The sequence below is a fragment of the Rana temporaria genome, chromosome 3, assembly GCF_905171775.1.
Source record: "Rana temporaria chromosome 3, aRanTem1.1, whole genome shotgun sequence".
NCBI classification, from domain to species: domain Eukaryota; kingdom Metazoa; phylum Chordata; class Amphibia; order Anura; family Ranidae; genus Rana; species Rana temporaria.
The window spans coordinates 88,994,419-89,011,649 of record NC_053491.1 but is presented as its reverse complement, the minus strand read 5'-3'; the positions used below and the strand labels follow the sequence as shown (position 1 = coordinate 89,011,649).

Sequence of the window (17,231 nt, the reverse complement as noted above, 5' to 3'; positions counted from 1 at the left end):
CTAGTCCATCCCCTTTACCCTCAGTTTCTTTAGCAAGGCATCGGTCATCTTGGAGGTGTGTTTCGGGTCATTATCATGTTGGAATACTGCCCTGTGTCCCAGTCTCCGAAGGGAGGAGATCATGCTCTGCTTCAGTATGTCACAGTACATGTTGGCATTTATGGTTCCCTCAATGAACTGTAGCTCCCCAGTGCCGACAGCACTCATGCAGCCCCAGACCATGACACTCCCACCATCATGCTTGACTGTGGGCAAGACACACTTGTCTTTGTATTCCTCACCTCGTTGCCACCACACAAGCTTGACACCATCTGAACCAAATAAGTTTAACCACAGGACTTGGTTCCAGTAATCCATGTCCTCAGTCTGCTTGTCTTCAGGAAACTGTTTGTGGGCTTTCTTGTGCATCATCTTGAGAAGAGGCTTCCTTCTTGGATGACAGCCATGCAGACCAATTTAATGCAGTGTGCGGTGTATGGTCTGAGCACTGACAGGCTGACCCCCAACCCTTCAACCTCTGCAGCAATGCTGGCAGCACTCATATCTCTATTTCATAAAGACAACCTCTGGATATGACGCTGAGCACATGCACTCAACTTCTTTGGTCGACCATGGCAAGGCCTGTTCTGAGTGGAACCTGTCCTGTTAAACCGCTGTATGGTCTTGGCCACCGTGCTGCAGCTTCAGGGTCTTGGCAATCTTCTTATAGTCTAGGCCATCTTTATGTAGAACAACAATTCTTTTTTTCAGATCCTCAGAGAGTTCTTTGCCATGAGGTGCCATGTTGAACTTCCAGTGACCAGTATGAAAGAGTGAGAGCGATAACACCACCGATAACAACACCTGCTCCCGTTTCAAACCTGAGACCTTGTAACACTAATGAGTCACAAGACCCAATTTGGACATTTTCACTGGGGTGTACTCAATTTTGTTGCCAGCGGTTTAGACATTATTGGCTGCGTGTTGAGTTATTTTGAGGGGACAGCAAATTTACACTGTTATACAAGCTGTACACTCACTACTTTACATTGTAGCAAAGTGTCATTTCCTCAGTGTTGTCACATGAAAAGATAGAATAAAATATTTACAAAAATGTGAGAGGTGTACAAATGTGTAAAAATTAGAGGCTATATACACAGTGCCTTGAAAAAGTATTCATACCCCTTGATATTTTCCACATTTTGTCATGTTACAACCAAAAACGAAAATGTATTTCATTGGGATTCTATGTGATAGACCAACACAAAGTGGCACATAATTGTGAAGTGGAAGGAAAATGATAAATGGTTTTCCATTTCTAGTGGAACCAATTGCCTTAAGAAGTCAACGAATTAGTAAATAGAGTCCACCTGTGTGTAATTTAATCTCAGTATAAAGTATAAAAGTACTTAGTATAAAACAGCTGTTCTGTGAACCCTTTAGAGGTTTGTTAGAGAATGTTAGTGAACAAACAGCACCGTCACCGGCGATTCTCAGAACACTTACCTGTAAACTTGCGGCGGTGTATCGTTAATTCGCTCGGCGCAAGCCCGCCCAATTCAAATGGGGCGGGCACCATTTAAATTAGGCACGCTCCCGCGCCGAGCGTACTGCGCATGCTCCATCGGGTAAATTACCCGACGTGCATTGCGCTAAATGACGTCGCCCCGACGTCATTTGATTAGACGTTTACGTAAATGGCGTCCAGCGCCATTCACGGACGTCATACGCAAACAACGTATTTTTTTTAAACTTTGACGCGGGAACGACGGCCATAGTTAACATTGGTTGCCCCTGCTAATAGCAGGGGCAACCTTACGCGTTGCGTACGCTACGGAAACGACGTAAATTCTCAGCGTCAGACACGCGTAGGTTCGGGAATCTCGCGTACTTACCTCATTTGCATAGACGACGGGGAAAACGACGATGCGACACCTAGCGGCGGGAAAGAAATTTACTTTTAAGATCTGACAGCGTAACAGCCTTACGCATGTCAGATCTAATGGGTATCTATGCGCAACTGATTCTAAGAATCAGTCGCATAGATACCCGGGGCCAGATGAGGAGTTACGACGGCGCTAATGGTGTTGCGCCGTCGTAACGCCTTTGAGAATCTGGCCCAATAAGTGCTAGTATTGTGAAACACTTGTTAACAGCGTTAATCGCAATCCGAGGTTCCATTGTATAACTGGGTACTAACATTTGTACTAAAGTTGATCCAGGGAAAAATCTCTCAGGCCCCGTACACACGAGAGGATCCATCCGCTGGAATTGATCCGCGGACCGGCTCCAGCGGATAGATCCCCTGGTGTGTACAATCCGGCGGATCTGTTTCCGCGGATTTTTATCCCCTAGGATGGATTTCAAGCGGATAAAAATTGGAAGACATGCTTTCAAATCTATCCACTTGAATCCATCCCAACGGATTGATCCGCTGGTCTGTACAGACTCACCGGATCAATCCGTCCGAATGGATCCCCCGCATGCGTCGTAATGATTCGGCGCATGCGTGGAATTCCTTTTATAACAGCGTCGCGCACGTCGCCGCGTCATCATCGCGGCGACGTCGCGACACGTCATCGCAAGGGGATTTCGGCGCGGATTTCGATCCGATGGTGAGCACACTCCATCGGATCCAAATCCTCGCAAAACCTTCGAGAGGATTTATCCGCGGAAACGGTCCGGTATCCGCGGATAAATCCTTTCGTGTGTACTAGGCCTCATGGGATCAGGAATTTATTTTTTCCCCTGCTGAAGCAAATTGGATCATGCTTTGCTGTTTTTTTTTGCCTTGAAGGATTGTGTAGATGGGATTGTATGTTTTTTTTTGGGTTGAACTGGATGGACTTGTGTCTTTTTTCAACCTGACTAACTATGTAATAATTAAGTCAGTCCTGAAGGCAAAAGGGGGTCCAGCCCGGTACAAGCAAGGTGTACCTAATAAAATGTCCGGTGACTTTATACAGTATATACCGTATTTTCCGGCGTATAATTTTATTATACGCCGGAATATATTTTTAACTCCTTAAAATCTTCTTAAAAGTCGGGGGTCGTCTTATACGTCGGTAACCTAACATCCCTTACCTTATCCTAAGACATGCAGAATCGCGGCCGTCCATTTTTCAAAGCCGCGCCTTCTACTTCTTCTGTTCCGTGATAGGCGGAACACTCAGCTTCCCAGGAGACACTGGGGTAGATTCACGTACCTCGGCGCATTAATACGCTGGGTGCAGCGTATCTAAGATACACTACGCCCCACAACTTTTTTTTTTTTCCGAATCCTCAAAGAATTTGCGCTGTAAGTTACAGAGGTTTGGGGTATCTTTGGCGGCATAAGGGCGCGGGATTCAAATGGATGTAATGGGGGCGTGTTTTATGTAAATACGTCGTGACCTGACGTAAACGACGTTTGACGTAAACGATGTTTTTTTTAACTGCGCATGCGCCGTCCGTGGGGGTATGCCAGTGCGTATGCTCGAAATTAACCCGGAACAAGCCAAAGCTCACGACGGTGACGTCATCCTACGCAAATCCCTATTCGCGGACAACTTACGCAAACGATGTAAAAATGTCAAAATTGTACGCGGGAACGCCGGCCATACTTAACATTGAGTACGCCACCATATAGCAGGTTTAACTATACGCCGGAAAAAGCCGAACGCAAACGACGTATACATAATGCGCCGGCCATACGGATGTTCGTGGATCACCGTAACTAGCTAATTTGCATACTCGACGCGGAATTCGACGGAAACGCCACCTAGCGGCCGCCGAAAAATTGCAGCTTAGATCCGACGGCGTACTAAGCCGTACGCCTGTCGGATCTAGCCGAGATGCCGTCGTATCTTGTTTTGTGGATACAAAACAAAGATATGACGAGCAAAATTTGAAATTACGCGGCGTATCAAGAGATACGCCGGCGTAATACCTTTGTGGATCTGCCCCACTGTGTTTAGTGTCCGCCTATCACGGAGGCCCTCTCGTCCTCGGACGAGAGGGCCTCCGTGATAGGTGAACACTGGACACAGTGCCTCCTTGGAAGCTGAGTGTTCCGCCTATCACGGAACAAAAGAAGTAGGAGGCGCGGCTTTTGAAAAATGGACGGCCGCGATTCTGCATGTCTTAGGATAAGGTAAGGGATAGTCAAGACACAGTCAGGCATGTCATAAGGGAACAGCGAATCTGGCATGTAATGGGGCACAGTGAGGCATGTAATGGGGCACAGTGAGTCTGGCATGTAATGGGGCATAGTGAGTCTGGCATGTAATGGGGCACAGTGAGTCTGGCATGTAATGGGGCACAGTGAGTCTGGCATGTAATGGGGCACAGTGAGTCTGGCATGTAATGGGGCACAGTGAGTCTGGCATGTAATGGGGCACAGTGAGGCATGTAGTGGCACAGTCTGGCATGTAATGGTGGCACCGTGAGGCGAGGCATGACTAGTAGAAAGGGGGTAGTCTTATACGGTGAGTATATCCCAAAACCAACATTTTAGCTGGAAAATTGGGGGGTCGTCTTATACGCCAGCAAATACGGTACATCATATAGTTCAAAGTATTGGGACGCCTGCCTTTACATGCACATGAACTTTAATGGCACTCCAGTCTTAGTCCATAGGGTTCAATATGGAGTTGGCCCACCCTTTACAGCTATAACAGCTTCAACTTTTCTGGGAAAGCTGTCCACAAGGTTTAGGAGTGTGTCTATAGGAATGTTTGATCATTCTTCCAGAAGCGCATTTGTAAGGTCTGGCACTGATGTTGGACGAGAAGGCCTGGCTCTCAGTCTCCGCTCCAATTCATCCCAAAGGTGTTCGATTAGGTTGAGGCCAGGACTCTGTGCAGGCCAGTCAAGTTCCTCCACCCCAAACTCGCTCATCCATGTCTTTATGGACCTTGCTTTGTGCACCTGGTACACAGTCATGTTGGAACAGAAAGGGGCCATCCCCAAACTGTTCCCACAAAGTTGCGGGCATGAAATTGTCCAAACTGTCTTGGTATGCTGACGCCTTAAAGCGGTTGTAAACCCAACCACACAACTTGCACCTACAGGTAAGCCTCGATTAAGGCTTACCTATAGGTGCAAGAAATCTCTCCTTAACCCACACGGTTAAGGAGATATTTTCACAAAAACAGGCACCAATATCACAATGGCGCAGGTGCCCTGAGCATGCTGTTTTTGTGAATGGGACAATCCTGGGTTAATGCCGTATTTCCATGCATGCGTGGGGATCTGCGCGGGAGTGACGTCATCACCGCTCCGGCCAATCACAGCACCGGAGCGGCGATAACAGGAAGAAGCTCAGAGGGGACATGGCGGGAGAGGGGAACGAGGAACACTTCGGGGGCTTCGATTCAAGGTAAGTGCCACATAATGAGCTAGTATGCTATGCATACTAGCTCATTATGTCTTTCTCTTGCAGGTGTTTTTTTTTTTAATTAATTTTACTTCCTCTTTAAGAGTTCCCTTCACTGGAACTAAAGGGCAAAGCTCAACCCCACACCATAATCCCCCCCTCCAGAGAATGATTTGGACCAGTGCACAAAGCAAGGTCCATAAGGACATGGATGAGCGAGTTTGGGGTGGAGGAACTTGACTGTAATCATTGTTAAAGTGGAGGTTCACCCGGAAATGTTAATTTTTAACATTAGATTGATGCTCATTTTGTCTGGGGAATCAGGTAGTTTTTTAAAAAACGAAGCAGTACTTACCGTTTTAGAGAGCGATCTTCTCCACCGCTTCCGGGTATGGGCTGCGGGACTGGGCGTTCCTATTTGATTGACAGTCTTCCGACAGGCTTCCGACGGTCGCATCTATCGCGTCACGATTTTCCAAAAGTAGCCGAACGTCGATGCGCAGGCGCCGTATAGAGCCGCACCGACGTTCGGCTTCTTTCGGCTACTCGTGACGCGATAGATGCGACTGTCGGAAGCCTGTTGGAAGACAATCAAGAAGGAACGCCCAGTCCCGAAGACCATACCCGGAAGCGGCGGAGAAGATCGCTCTCTAAAACGGTAAGTACTGCTTCGTTTTTAAAAAAACTACCCGATTCCCCTAGACAAAATGAGCATCAATCTAATGTTAAAAAAAAAAATTTCGGTTAACTCCCGCTTTAATTACATATCAATTATTCCTTGTACAGAACATTTCGTATTCAACCGATCACTATATATTGAATAAGCGGAAATCTAGGGCCAGATTCACGTAGCTCAGCGGATCTATAGATCCGCTCGTTCTACGTGAATTAAGATCCGCTCCCGCAAGTTTAGGAGGCAAGTGGCTAATTCACAAACCACTTACCTCCAAACTTGCGACGGCGGATCCTAAATCCCCCAGCGGAATTCAAATTCCGCGGCTAGGGGAGTGTCATATTTAAATCAGGCGCGCTCCCGCGCCGATTTAAATACGCATGCGTCGTCCGGGGAATTTCCCGGCGTGCATTGCTCCCACTGACGTCAATAGGACGTCAGTGGTTTCGATGCGTACGCAAACTACGTAGTTCCGTATTCGAGAACGACTTACGGAAACTACGTAAAAAAATACAAATCGACGCGGGAACGACGGCCATACTTAACAATACTTACCCCTGCTTTTAGCATGGGTAAGTATACGACGGGTACCGCGCTACGGAAACGACGTAAGAACACAGCGTCGGGTCCGCGTACGTTCGTGAATTTCGCGTATCTCGCTGATTTACATATTATTCAGTGTAAATCAGCGGGAACGCCCCCGGCGCCATTTTTAATTCAAAAAAAAGATCCGACAGTGTAACACAGTGTGACACTGTCGGATCTCAGCCCTATCTATGCGTATCTGATTCTATGAATCAGGTGCATAGATAGGACTAGAAAAAATCCGAGATACGATGGTGTATCTGAGATACACCGTCGTATCTGCTTCGTGAATCTGGCCCCTAGACAGTACACATAATTGTTTTCACAATGTACTTTAATGCTACAATTTCAATAAATAAAGCTCTATTGCTGACACTGGAAATAATACAATACATGAGGTGGGAAATACACCACACAAGTCATAGTAATATCAGTGTACACACATCAATCACGGGATTGGTTTATTACCATGACCATAGGTGTTTGAAGATAGCACAGAGGCCACACACTCTCACTTAAATGGGATCTGAATATGATCATTTCTTCTTCTTGATCAAGCACACTTTCACTTTTATTCAGCTTCACTAGAGATCTATAAAACTGTTGCTTCCCTTCAAAAGATAAATATAACACACACATATATAATCTCTACCAATAATTACCCTCTACAGACTTACATCTTGTAGGAAATTTACACAATTATTATTGGGCATGAAGGTTTTTACGCTATAAGGCCATTTTGTAGACATGTGCGTTTTGTTTGCAAATTAAAATTTGGACAAATTAAATTTTTTTGGAAATTCAAAAGTATCCGAATTTCTGAATTACAATTGTACCAATTTTAAACAAATCCGAAATAACGTAAAACATTTTTGGACAAAATTCAAATAGTTTTCAAATTCAAATAGTTTTCCAATTTTCAAAGAGAATCAAATAGAATAGAAAATAAAGGAATAGAATAAAAAAAAATAATATAAATAAATAAATAAAAATAGAATACAACAGAAAATAAAAGAATAGAAGATGATATAGTAAAACAGAAGAAAATAGAAAATAAAAGAATAGACTAGACTACAATATAATAGAATATAATAACATAGAAAGTATATAACCATCTTCTGAAATTCAAATTTCAAATAGAATGAATACATAAGAAAATAATAGATTAGAAAATAATAGAATAGAAAAAAAGAATAGAATAGACTATAATAGAATAGAATAAAAAAATATAATAGAATAGACCAGAATAGAAAGAATATAACCATTTCCCAAAATTGAAATAGATAAAATTTAAATTTGAATAGAAAATAACAGAATAGTATAGAAAAAAAACGACAGAATAGAATAGAAAGAATAGAACCATCTTCCGAAAATCAAATTTTGCAAAGAATATAATAGAAAAAAATAGAATAGAGGGGCAGATCCACAGAGAGAGTACGCCGGCGTATCTACTGATACGCCGGCGTACTTTCAAATTTCCCACGTCGTATCGTTGTTTTGAATCCTCAAAACAAGATACGACGGCATCTGGGTTAGATCCGACAGGCGTACGGCTTTGTACACCTTCGGATCTAAGATGCAATTCTTCGGTGTCCGCTGGGTGGCGTTCCCTTCGTTTTCCGCGTCGAGTATGCAAATTAGCTATTTCCGACGATCCACGAACGTACGAGCGGCCGGCGCATTCCTTTACGTCGTCTCTAGTCGGCTTTTTTCGGCGTATAGTTAAAGCTGCTATTTCGTGGCGTACTCAATGTTAAGTATGGCCGTCGTTCCTGTGTATAATTTCAAAAAAAAATTTTTTTTTTTTCCGTAAGTCGTTCGTGAATCGGGATGGACGTAATTTACGTCCAGGTCAAAACCAATGACGTCCTTGCGACGTCATTTCGCGCAATGCACGGCGGAAAATTTAGGGACGGCGCATGCGCAGTTCGTTCGGCGTGGGGACGCGCTTCATTTAAATGAAACACGTCCCCTACTCGCCCAATTTGAATTCCGCGCCGTTAGGCCGATTGAGATACACTACGCCGCCGTAACTTATGGCGCAAAATCTTTATGGATTCGAACCAAAGCCAGGTAAGGTACAGCGGCGTAGCGTATCTCAGATACGATGCGCCGGGGCAGATCTTTGTGGATCTGCCCCAGAAAATATAATAATGGAATAGAAATAAATACAATGGAATAAACAAATAAAAAAGAGTATAATTAAAAAAAAACAATAAAATAGCAAGAATGAAACCATTTACCAAAATTCCAATAGAATCAATTTGAATTTGAATAGAATAGAAAATAATAGATTAGAATAGGAAGATGGTTATATTTATTCTATTCTATTGTTTTTTTCTATCCTATTGTGTTATTTTCTATTCTTTTCTATTCTATTCAAAATCAAATTGATTCTATTTGTATTTTGGAAAATGGTTATATTATTTCTATTCTAATCTATTGTTTTTTTAATTATATTCTTTTTGAATTTTCAGAAGATGGTTATAATCTTTCTATTTTATTCTATTCCTTTCTATTCTGTTCTTTTATTTTCTATCCTATTTTGTTCTGTTTTACTCAATTATATTATATTCTTTTAGTCTGTTATATTCTTTTCTATTCTATTATTTTTCTTTCTATTCTATGCCTTTATTTTTTTCTATCCTATTTTATTCTACTTGAAAATTGGAAAACTATTTGAATACGATTCGAATTTGAAAAAATTGTGAATTCTAAAACTTTTCGAAATTGATTTGAAAACGTTTCGAATCAATCCGAATTGGAATCGATTCAAAAAACGAATAAATGAAACTAATTCTGAAAACGAATTAAACGAATGGAACAACTTGAAATAAAATAGTTTATGTATATAACGAATCGAAACAAAAAATTTTTTTTTGTTCTGCACATGTCTACCATTTTCCTCTATAATCTACCAATCGTATCAAAGGCCAAAAGAATGATACAGAATTCACCAGGGCACTTGACTGAAATTTTTTTTTGCCTAATTCTGGGAATTTGGACACAATTACCCTTTTGGATCCATTCTGTGTGTGACCATGTTCTGGGATCGGATCCTCTAGACTAGCCTATTCAATTACGGGGAGTCATTTTTAGCATTGGTCTTCATTTCCATGGACGTTTTTACAGCCACTTTTTTTAGCCTTTTTTACAGCTTAAAAATGCCTGTCCATGTTTTTTTTTTGTAAACATTTTTTTTTTTTGAGCTGGAGCTCAAAAACGCAGCGGTAGAGTTTTTTTGCGTTTTGCGCGTTTTTGGGCGTTTTTACAGCTCTTTACGCACTGGTCCTGGTTTTTTTTTTGCAGCTTAAAAACGGCTCAGCCATCTACAGCTGAAAAACGTCATGGTGGGCATGAGGCCATAGACCAACATGGAGAGCTGTTTTTAAGCTGCAAAAAAAGCTCAAAAAAGTGGCTGTTAAAACGTCCAAAAACGTCCATGGAAATGAAGCCCTCTTTGTAGATAATGGTTGTGGTGATGGTCATTCCAAGTCTGACTGTATATGCAAAATGTGGGATGACTCATTGTGTCACCAAGCTTACAACACTTGGCGCATACAAAAGTCCTCTGACGTGGTGACTGTTCAGGATTTTCTATTGGCCGGGATGGATTCTGCGGAGACAAACCATCTTGTTGAGTGTGATTGTGTTAGCAGCAATGATAAGACTGCAAGAGGTCACATCTGATCTTCATACATCAACATATCGATCTCTTGATGCTGTATCCGGGATTAAAACCAAGTCTTGGGGTCGCCATATTACAAACATCACTGAGTCAATGCTTGCACAATGTCCTTTGCCAACATCGTTGCAATCACCATTTTTTCACTATTAATAGTCAGCAGTGCAGGAGAAGCGTCTTTCATAGTCAGCGTCACCAGGACAAGCGTTCCACTGGTTACTGTCTTGGCTGCGAATCTAAAATGGTAAAGCAGGAAGCTGAGTTAGCTATTGTGAGAAAACAGTTATTTTATTATTCAAAATTTCGATGGTTTAGAGAAAAGCTGTATTGTGAGATATAGATAATGCTTTGCAAAAGGACTGGTGTAAAAATCACGAGTGTGTTATAGTGTCACTAAACCTACATCATAAAAAACGATCGATAAATGCTGTATTACATGCTGTTCATACTCACTATGAGATTTGTTTTCGGTATTCTGCAAATAAAATGATTGATACTACTTGTGACAGACTCACCTGGGACAGAGGCTTTTGGAGGGGACTGAATGCTCGCCTCTTGCCTTGGGATCATGGGCCCTGGCATTTGGGGGAACGGTGCTCTTTGTGAGCTGTATCCCTGGGGACCCTGTATATGCCATATTAGAGTGACTGATTCATACTGTTGTGACATACAGTGTAAGGAGATGCTAATGGCGTCACCTCCAGCCATCTGTCGGTTCTCTGTGCTAATTGACCTTGCTACTGTGTGAAGATGTCCTGTGTTTACACTTATGATAATGTGTATTGTATCGCAGGTGAGAGAGGAGACGTAAAGCCTTGTACACACGACCGAGGAACTCGACGGGCGAAACACATCGTTTTCCTCATCGAGTTCCTTGTTAGGTTGTCGAGGAACTTGACAAGCCAATTTTCTCCATTCCCGTCAAGGAAATAGAGAACATGCTCTCTTTTTGGCTCGTCGAGTTTCTCGACAGTTTCCTCGACGAAAATGTACACACGACCGGTTTCCTCGGCAAAAAAATATCTCCCAGCAAGTTTCTTGCTGGTTTTTGCAGAGAAACTCGGTCGTGTGTACGAGGCCTGAAAGGTCACATCTATGAGTCGCCTAGTCTGGGTAAATGATTAGTTAATTAGCTCATGTTAATTTATGTTCTGGTTGCCTCTTTAACTGTATATAAGGTTGTATTCTTGGTTCTATTAAACACTCCATGTTCAGCAGACAAACAAGTCTCGTCTCGTTGTGTGCTTGTGAGCAGCTGGAATATCTGATATCTATATCCAGACTTATAGGAAGTGGTATATGATGGAAGCACTCAAGCGGAGTGTGGGACGTTCCGTTACACTACTGTTTTCTATCTCCACCTTCTGTCCACAATTCAGCTAGGGATTTTTCAGCTGTGGTGGCAACTCTGCACATGCTCAGTTTTCAGTGCGTTTCTATGCTGAGCATTTCCTACCTATCACATCTGAGCAGCCCATGCGACTATAAAGTCACACATGTGGGTGTATACACAGTGGTAAACGACAGCCCACTCCCTCCTCCTCCATGCCCACTAACCAGCTAAACACATGATATTACATGTCGATTATTGGAGTCTTCACCTCCCTCCTATTTCAGGAGGGGCGAGACACAGCCAAAAAAATAATAAAGATTTGATTTCAAATACATATTTGTATGACAATTTAAAACTGTTTATTAAAAATAATTATTTATTTTTACTCTGTAATCTTTAAGGCTGTTTTTTTTTTTTGAACATGTGACCAGCAGCAGAGGACTAGAAGATCCTCCTGCTTATGTTTCCCTGCAGAAAAGCTGGGAAAGATCTGGGTCATGTGACAGCTGTATATGGATTAGGAAAAAGGTACTTAGAAGTTAAAATAATTGCAGTGCCATCATCCATAAAGAGAAATAGAATGTAAATGAAAGTGTGTGTTTGGTATCAGACATCAGTCCTGAATAACATTTAAGGGGATGTAAACCCAATTCATGAAATTTGAGCTGGGCACATGTATCTGCAGTGTTTTGTTATCTCTCTTCAAAGAGCCAAGTCCCATAGCTCTCTCCTGACCCGTTCCTCTGTTATCAGCCTGAAAACTCCTGACAAATTCTCGGACACATCAGATAAAAACAGCCTAACATTTCTTATTGTATAGAATTGTAATGATTGAAAGGATGTGCAGGACAAGTAACATATAAACTTAAAGTGGGTGTAAACCCTCCATACACCCAGTGAAGTGAACAGCCCCAGATGATACACAGAGATTAACCAAATCTCCCAACATATGTTTTAAATGTATATCTGCTGTCTTCACATTTATATACTGTTTAGAAAGTTCAGATTATGTTAGGAAATGTTCTCTTCCTGTTTAACACAGAGTGTGATGTCTGGGCATACAGCCAAGATAGATAAAATTGCTGATTGGAGGAAAGGCACACCCCCTCTTCACATAGGCAGAGACTCTGAGAGGTGTTTTGTAACAGGACCAGCTCCCTACTAATCTATTTTTATTGCTAGAACTATGTTTATTCTATTATATTTATATATATTTAAATATTAATTCCTGTACTCTGTTTTGGTTACGTTTATTAATTGTTTATTTAATTTAATTTAGCAATTTTCGCATCTGTAATAAATAAGCCTGATTGGACAATTGCATCCCTGACATTGTACAGGAACTTAATAACAAAAACGGCAGGCATTATGAGATGCCCGAGAGACATCAACCTGTAAGATTAGGCCCAGTAATTAATTTGGAGCCTGAACGCTTTCAAACCTCAGCAAATAAGACATAATTACAACTTTAGATATGGTTTGCGTTAACAGCAGTAAGCTTTGATCTTGTTAGAACACAGCATTGTTAAGTATATCAGGATCTGCTCTGTACAAATCCTGTGTTATAGGGTAATTACTTACTAGTCCTTATGCTGCTTACACGTGACCATTTTTAATGTCATGGGAAAAACGACGTTTTTCTCGACGTGATTCTTGTCAAGCCTGCCTTGCATACACACGATCGAGCAAAGCGCGGTGACGTACAACACATACGACAGCACTGTAAAGGGGAAGTACCATTCGGATGGCGCCACCCTTTGGGCTGCTTTTGCTGATTTCATGTTAGTAAAAGTTTGGTGAGAGACGATTCGCGCTTTTCAGTCTTCGTGCTTTTCAGTCTGTTACAGCGTGACGAATGTACTATCTCCATTACAAACGCTAGTTTTACCAGAGCGAGCGCTCCCGTCTCATAACTTGCTTCTAAACATGCACGTTTTTTCCCCGTCCTTAAAGCCCACACACGACCGTTTTTAATGACCAATTTAAATTTTTTTATTTTTCTCGTCATGAAAAACGGTTGTGTGTACGCGGCATAATGGTCCATTTTGACAGGATGACACAAGACTTCCTGTAGGATCTCAGGCTATGAGTGATGCCAGCAAGGCCTCCTTCTCACTGGACATTTAATCTAAATTAGCAGTAGATCAGTAGCTCCGGATTAGTCAGATTAAAGCGGAACGTCAGTCATTTTTTCATCTTTCCATCTATTTAACCACTTAAGGACCGCCTCATGTACATATACGTCAGCAGAATGGCACAGGCAGGCACATCAACGTATATATAAGTCCTCTGCTTGACTTGGGCCCGATCGGGACACCCCCCGGTACATGCGGCGGTCCCTGTGGCTTCAGGAGCGATACGGGACGACGGCGCGGCTATTCGTTTATAGCCGCTCCGTCGCGATTGCTCCCCGGAGCTGAAGAACGGGGAGAGCCGTGTGTAAACACGGCTTCCCCGTGCTTCACTGTGTCGGCACATCGATCGCGTCATCCCCTTTATAGGGAAGACACGATCGATGACGTCATTCCTACAGCCACACCCCCCTACACTAGTAAACACATACACAGTGATCCCTAAATGTTACAGCGCCCCCTGTGTTTAACTCCCAAACTGCAACTGTCATTTTCACAATAAAGAATGCAATTTAAATGCATTTTTTGCTGTGAAAATGACAATTGTCCCAAAAATGTGTCAAAATTGTCCGAAGTGTCCGCCATAATGTCGCAGTCACGAAAAAAATCGCTGATCGCCGCCATTAGTAGTAAAAAAAATAAAATAAATAAAAATGCAAAAAAACTATCCCCTATTTTGTAAACACTATAAATTTTGCGCAAACCAACCGATAAACGATTATTGCGATTTTTTTTACCAAAAATAGGTAGAAGAATACGTATCGGCCTAAACTGAGGAAAAAAAATGTTATATATGTTTTTGGGGGATATTTATTATAGCAAAAAGTAAAAAATATTGCATTTTTTTCAAAATTGTCGCTCTATTTTTGTTTATAGCGCAAACAATAAAAACCGCAGAGGTGATGAAATACCACCAAAAGAAATTGAAAAGGGTGTATATATGTCTGCGCTGTGAATTACACTAGTGTTGGGGGGAGGGGAGGGGGGGGGGGGAGGGGAAAGGGTGGGGTATTGTGGACCTGGGAGGTGAAAAACTATACAGACAAAAAATAGAAGGGACCTACGTGGCAGTCTCTAGGTGCAGTCCTAACTGGACTGTGTTAAAAGTCTATAGTGGAAATTCTTCAGTGAAAAGCCAAATATATACATAAAAAAGAAAATGTAAAATAATAGGAAAAGTCCCGGATTAATCCAAGTAGATACAAAACATTTCCAAGTGGAGTAAATGGAATGGGTGGATGATTGAAAGTGAAAATAAAATCCAAATGTAAGTGGGTGGAAATGTGCAGTCTGAACAGATCCACAAAAGCATGCAGCCCACACCACAAGTGATCTGGTCAGCTTACCTCCCAGCTGTCACTTAAAACCAAAGACAGTTACCAATGTTCCAGATTCCTGTTGGGTACGTATCACTCTGTATAATCTCGGTGATTGGTCATACATAAGGGAGAGAAAATATAAGGTGTAACCTGGTCCTCCTGTCACATATAATAAAAAAGGTTGTAGCCAAGGTGGGTAAGTATACACTTACACTACTTACACAACGTGTAAGAAAAGGGAGCCTATCTCCACGAGCGCCGAGCTCGTCTCTCTAACTTCTCTCCGTCTCAGCCTCTTAGTCCCTCAGTGTCCTCCAAGCCGATTACTCGTGGTGAAATGGAAGAAACCGGGGTAGGGAGAAGTGAGAGAGGGGGGGGCACATCGCGTAAATGGTACAAAAAGGAGTCAATGAAAGCGCTCGTGGATTTGCGATCGTTTCCTCACTGCTCCATGTGAGTTTTTACAGTTTTTTTGTGCTTTCATTGACTCCTTTTTGTACCATTTACGCGATGTGCCCCCCCCTCTCTCACTTCTCCCTACCCCGGTTTCTTCCATTTCACCACGAGTAATCGGCTTGGAGGACACTGAGGGACTAAGAGGCTGAGACGGAGAGAAGTTAGAGAGACGAGCTCGGCGCTCGTGGAGATAGGCTCCCTTTTCTTACACGTTGTGTAAGTAGTGTAAGTGTATACTTACCCACCTTGGCTACAACCTTTTTTATTATATGTGACAGGAGGACCAGGTTACACCTTATATTTTCTCTCCCTTATGTATGACCAATCACCGAGATTATACAGAGTGATACGTACCCAACAGGAATCTGGAACATTGGTAACTGTCTTTGGTTTTAAGTGACAGCTGGGAGGTAAGCTGACCAGATCACTTGTGGTGTGGGCTGCATGCTTTTGTGGATCTGTTCAGACTGCACATTTCCACCCACTTACATTTGGATTTTATTTTCACTTTCAATCATCCACCCATTCCATTTACTCCACTTGGAAATGTTTTGTATCTACTTGGATTAATCCGGGACTTTTCCTATTATTTTACATTTTCTTTTTTATGTATATATTTGGCTTTTCACTGAAGAATTTCCACTATAGACTTTTAACACAGTCCAGTTAGGACTGCACCTAGAGACTGCCACGTAGGTCCCTTCTATTTTTTGTCTGTATAGTTTTTCACCTCCCAGGTCCACAATACCCCACCCTTTCCCCTCCCCCCAACACTAGTGTAATTCACAGCGCAGACATATATACACCCTTTTCAAACACTTTCACTGTCTGTATTGGACAGATTTTCTTTGTTTGCTGCAGTGTCCACTTTCACCCACTGGCCCCCCATCACCTCCCTCCCTTTCCCATCTATCCAACACAGCGCAGGAGGTTCACCTAGTTTTAACCACCAAAAGAAAGCTCTATTTGTGGGGGAAAAAAGACGCCAATTTTGTTTGGGAGCCACGTCGCACGACCGCGCAATTGTCTGTTAAAGCGACGCAGTCCCGAACTGTAAAAACCCCTTGGGTCTTTAGGCAGCATTTTGGTCCGGGGCTTAAGTGGTTAATCTTCTGCCCTTGTTGTCTTAAAGGGGTTGTAAAGGTAAAAAATGTTTTCCCTAAATGGCTTCCTTTACTTTAGTGCAGTCCTCATTCACTTACCTCATCCTTCCATTTTGCTTTTAAATGTCCTTATTTCTTCTGAGAAATCCTCACTTCCTGTTCTTCTGTCTGTAACTACACACCGTAATGCAAGGCTTTCTTCCTGGTGTGGAGAAAGCCTCTTGAGGGGGAGAGCAGGAGTGTCAGGACGCCCACTAACACACAGCTCCTTTCTCTATCTGAAAAGTAGAGAGCATCCTGACTTGCCTGCTCGCCCCCTCAAGAGGCTTTCTCCACACCAGGGAGAAAGCCTTGCATTACTGTGTGGAGTTACAGACAGAAGAACAGGAAGTGAGGATTTCTCAGAAGAAATAAGGACATTTAAAAGCAAAATGGAAGGATGAGGTAAGTGAAGAAGGACTGCACTAAGGTAAAGGAAGCTATTTAGGGAAAAAAAACTTTACCTTTACAACCCCTTTGGATAGTAAAATTTTTTTTTTTCTGCCAGTAAATACCTTATACAGCCCACTTCCTGTTTCTTGTCTGGTAAATAGCCTAGGCTTATGACATC

General features: G+C 42.4%; 1 protein-coding gene across 14 annotated transcripts in view; it reads right to left on the bottom strand.

The window, feature by feature from the left end:
- Nucleotides 1–10,234: 10,234 nt before the first annotated feature.
- The window catches only part of AP3B2 (adaptor related protein complex 3 subunit beta 2), a 129,038-nt gene continuing 122,041 nt past the window's right edge, over nt 10,235–17,231 (bottom strand). For all 14 annotated transcript variants that reach the window (XM_040342904.1, XM_040342905.1, XM_040342906.1 and 11 more), the window contains one exon: nt 10,235–10,514. In XM_040342904.1, the coding sequence (XP_040198838.1) occupies nt 10,364–10,514 (151 nt within the window). In that variant the 3' untranslated portion in view covers nt 10,235–10,363. The remainder of the gene's footprint in view (nt 10,515–17,231) is intronic.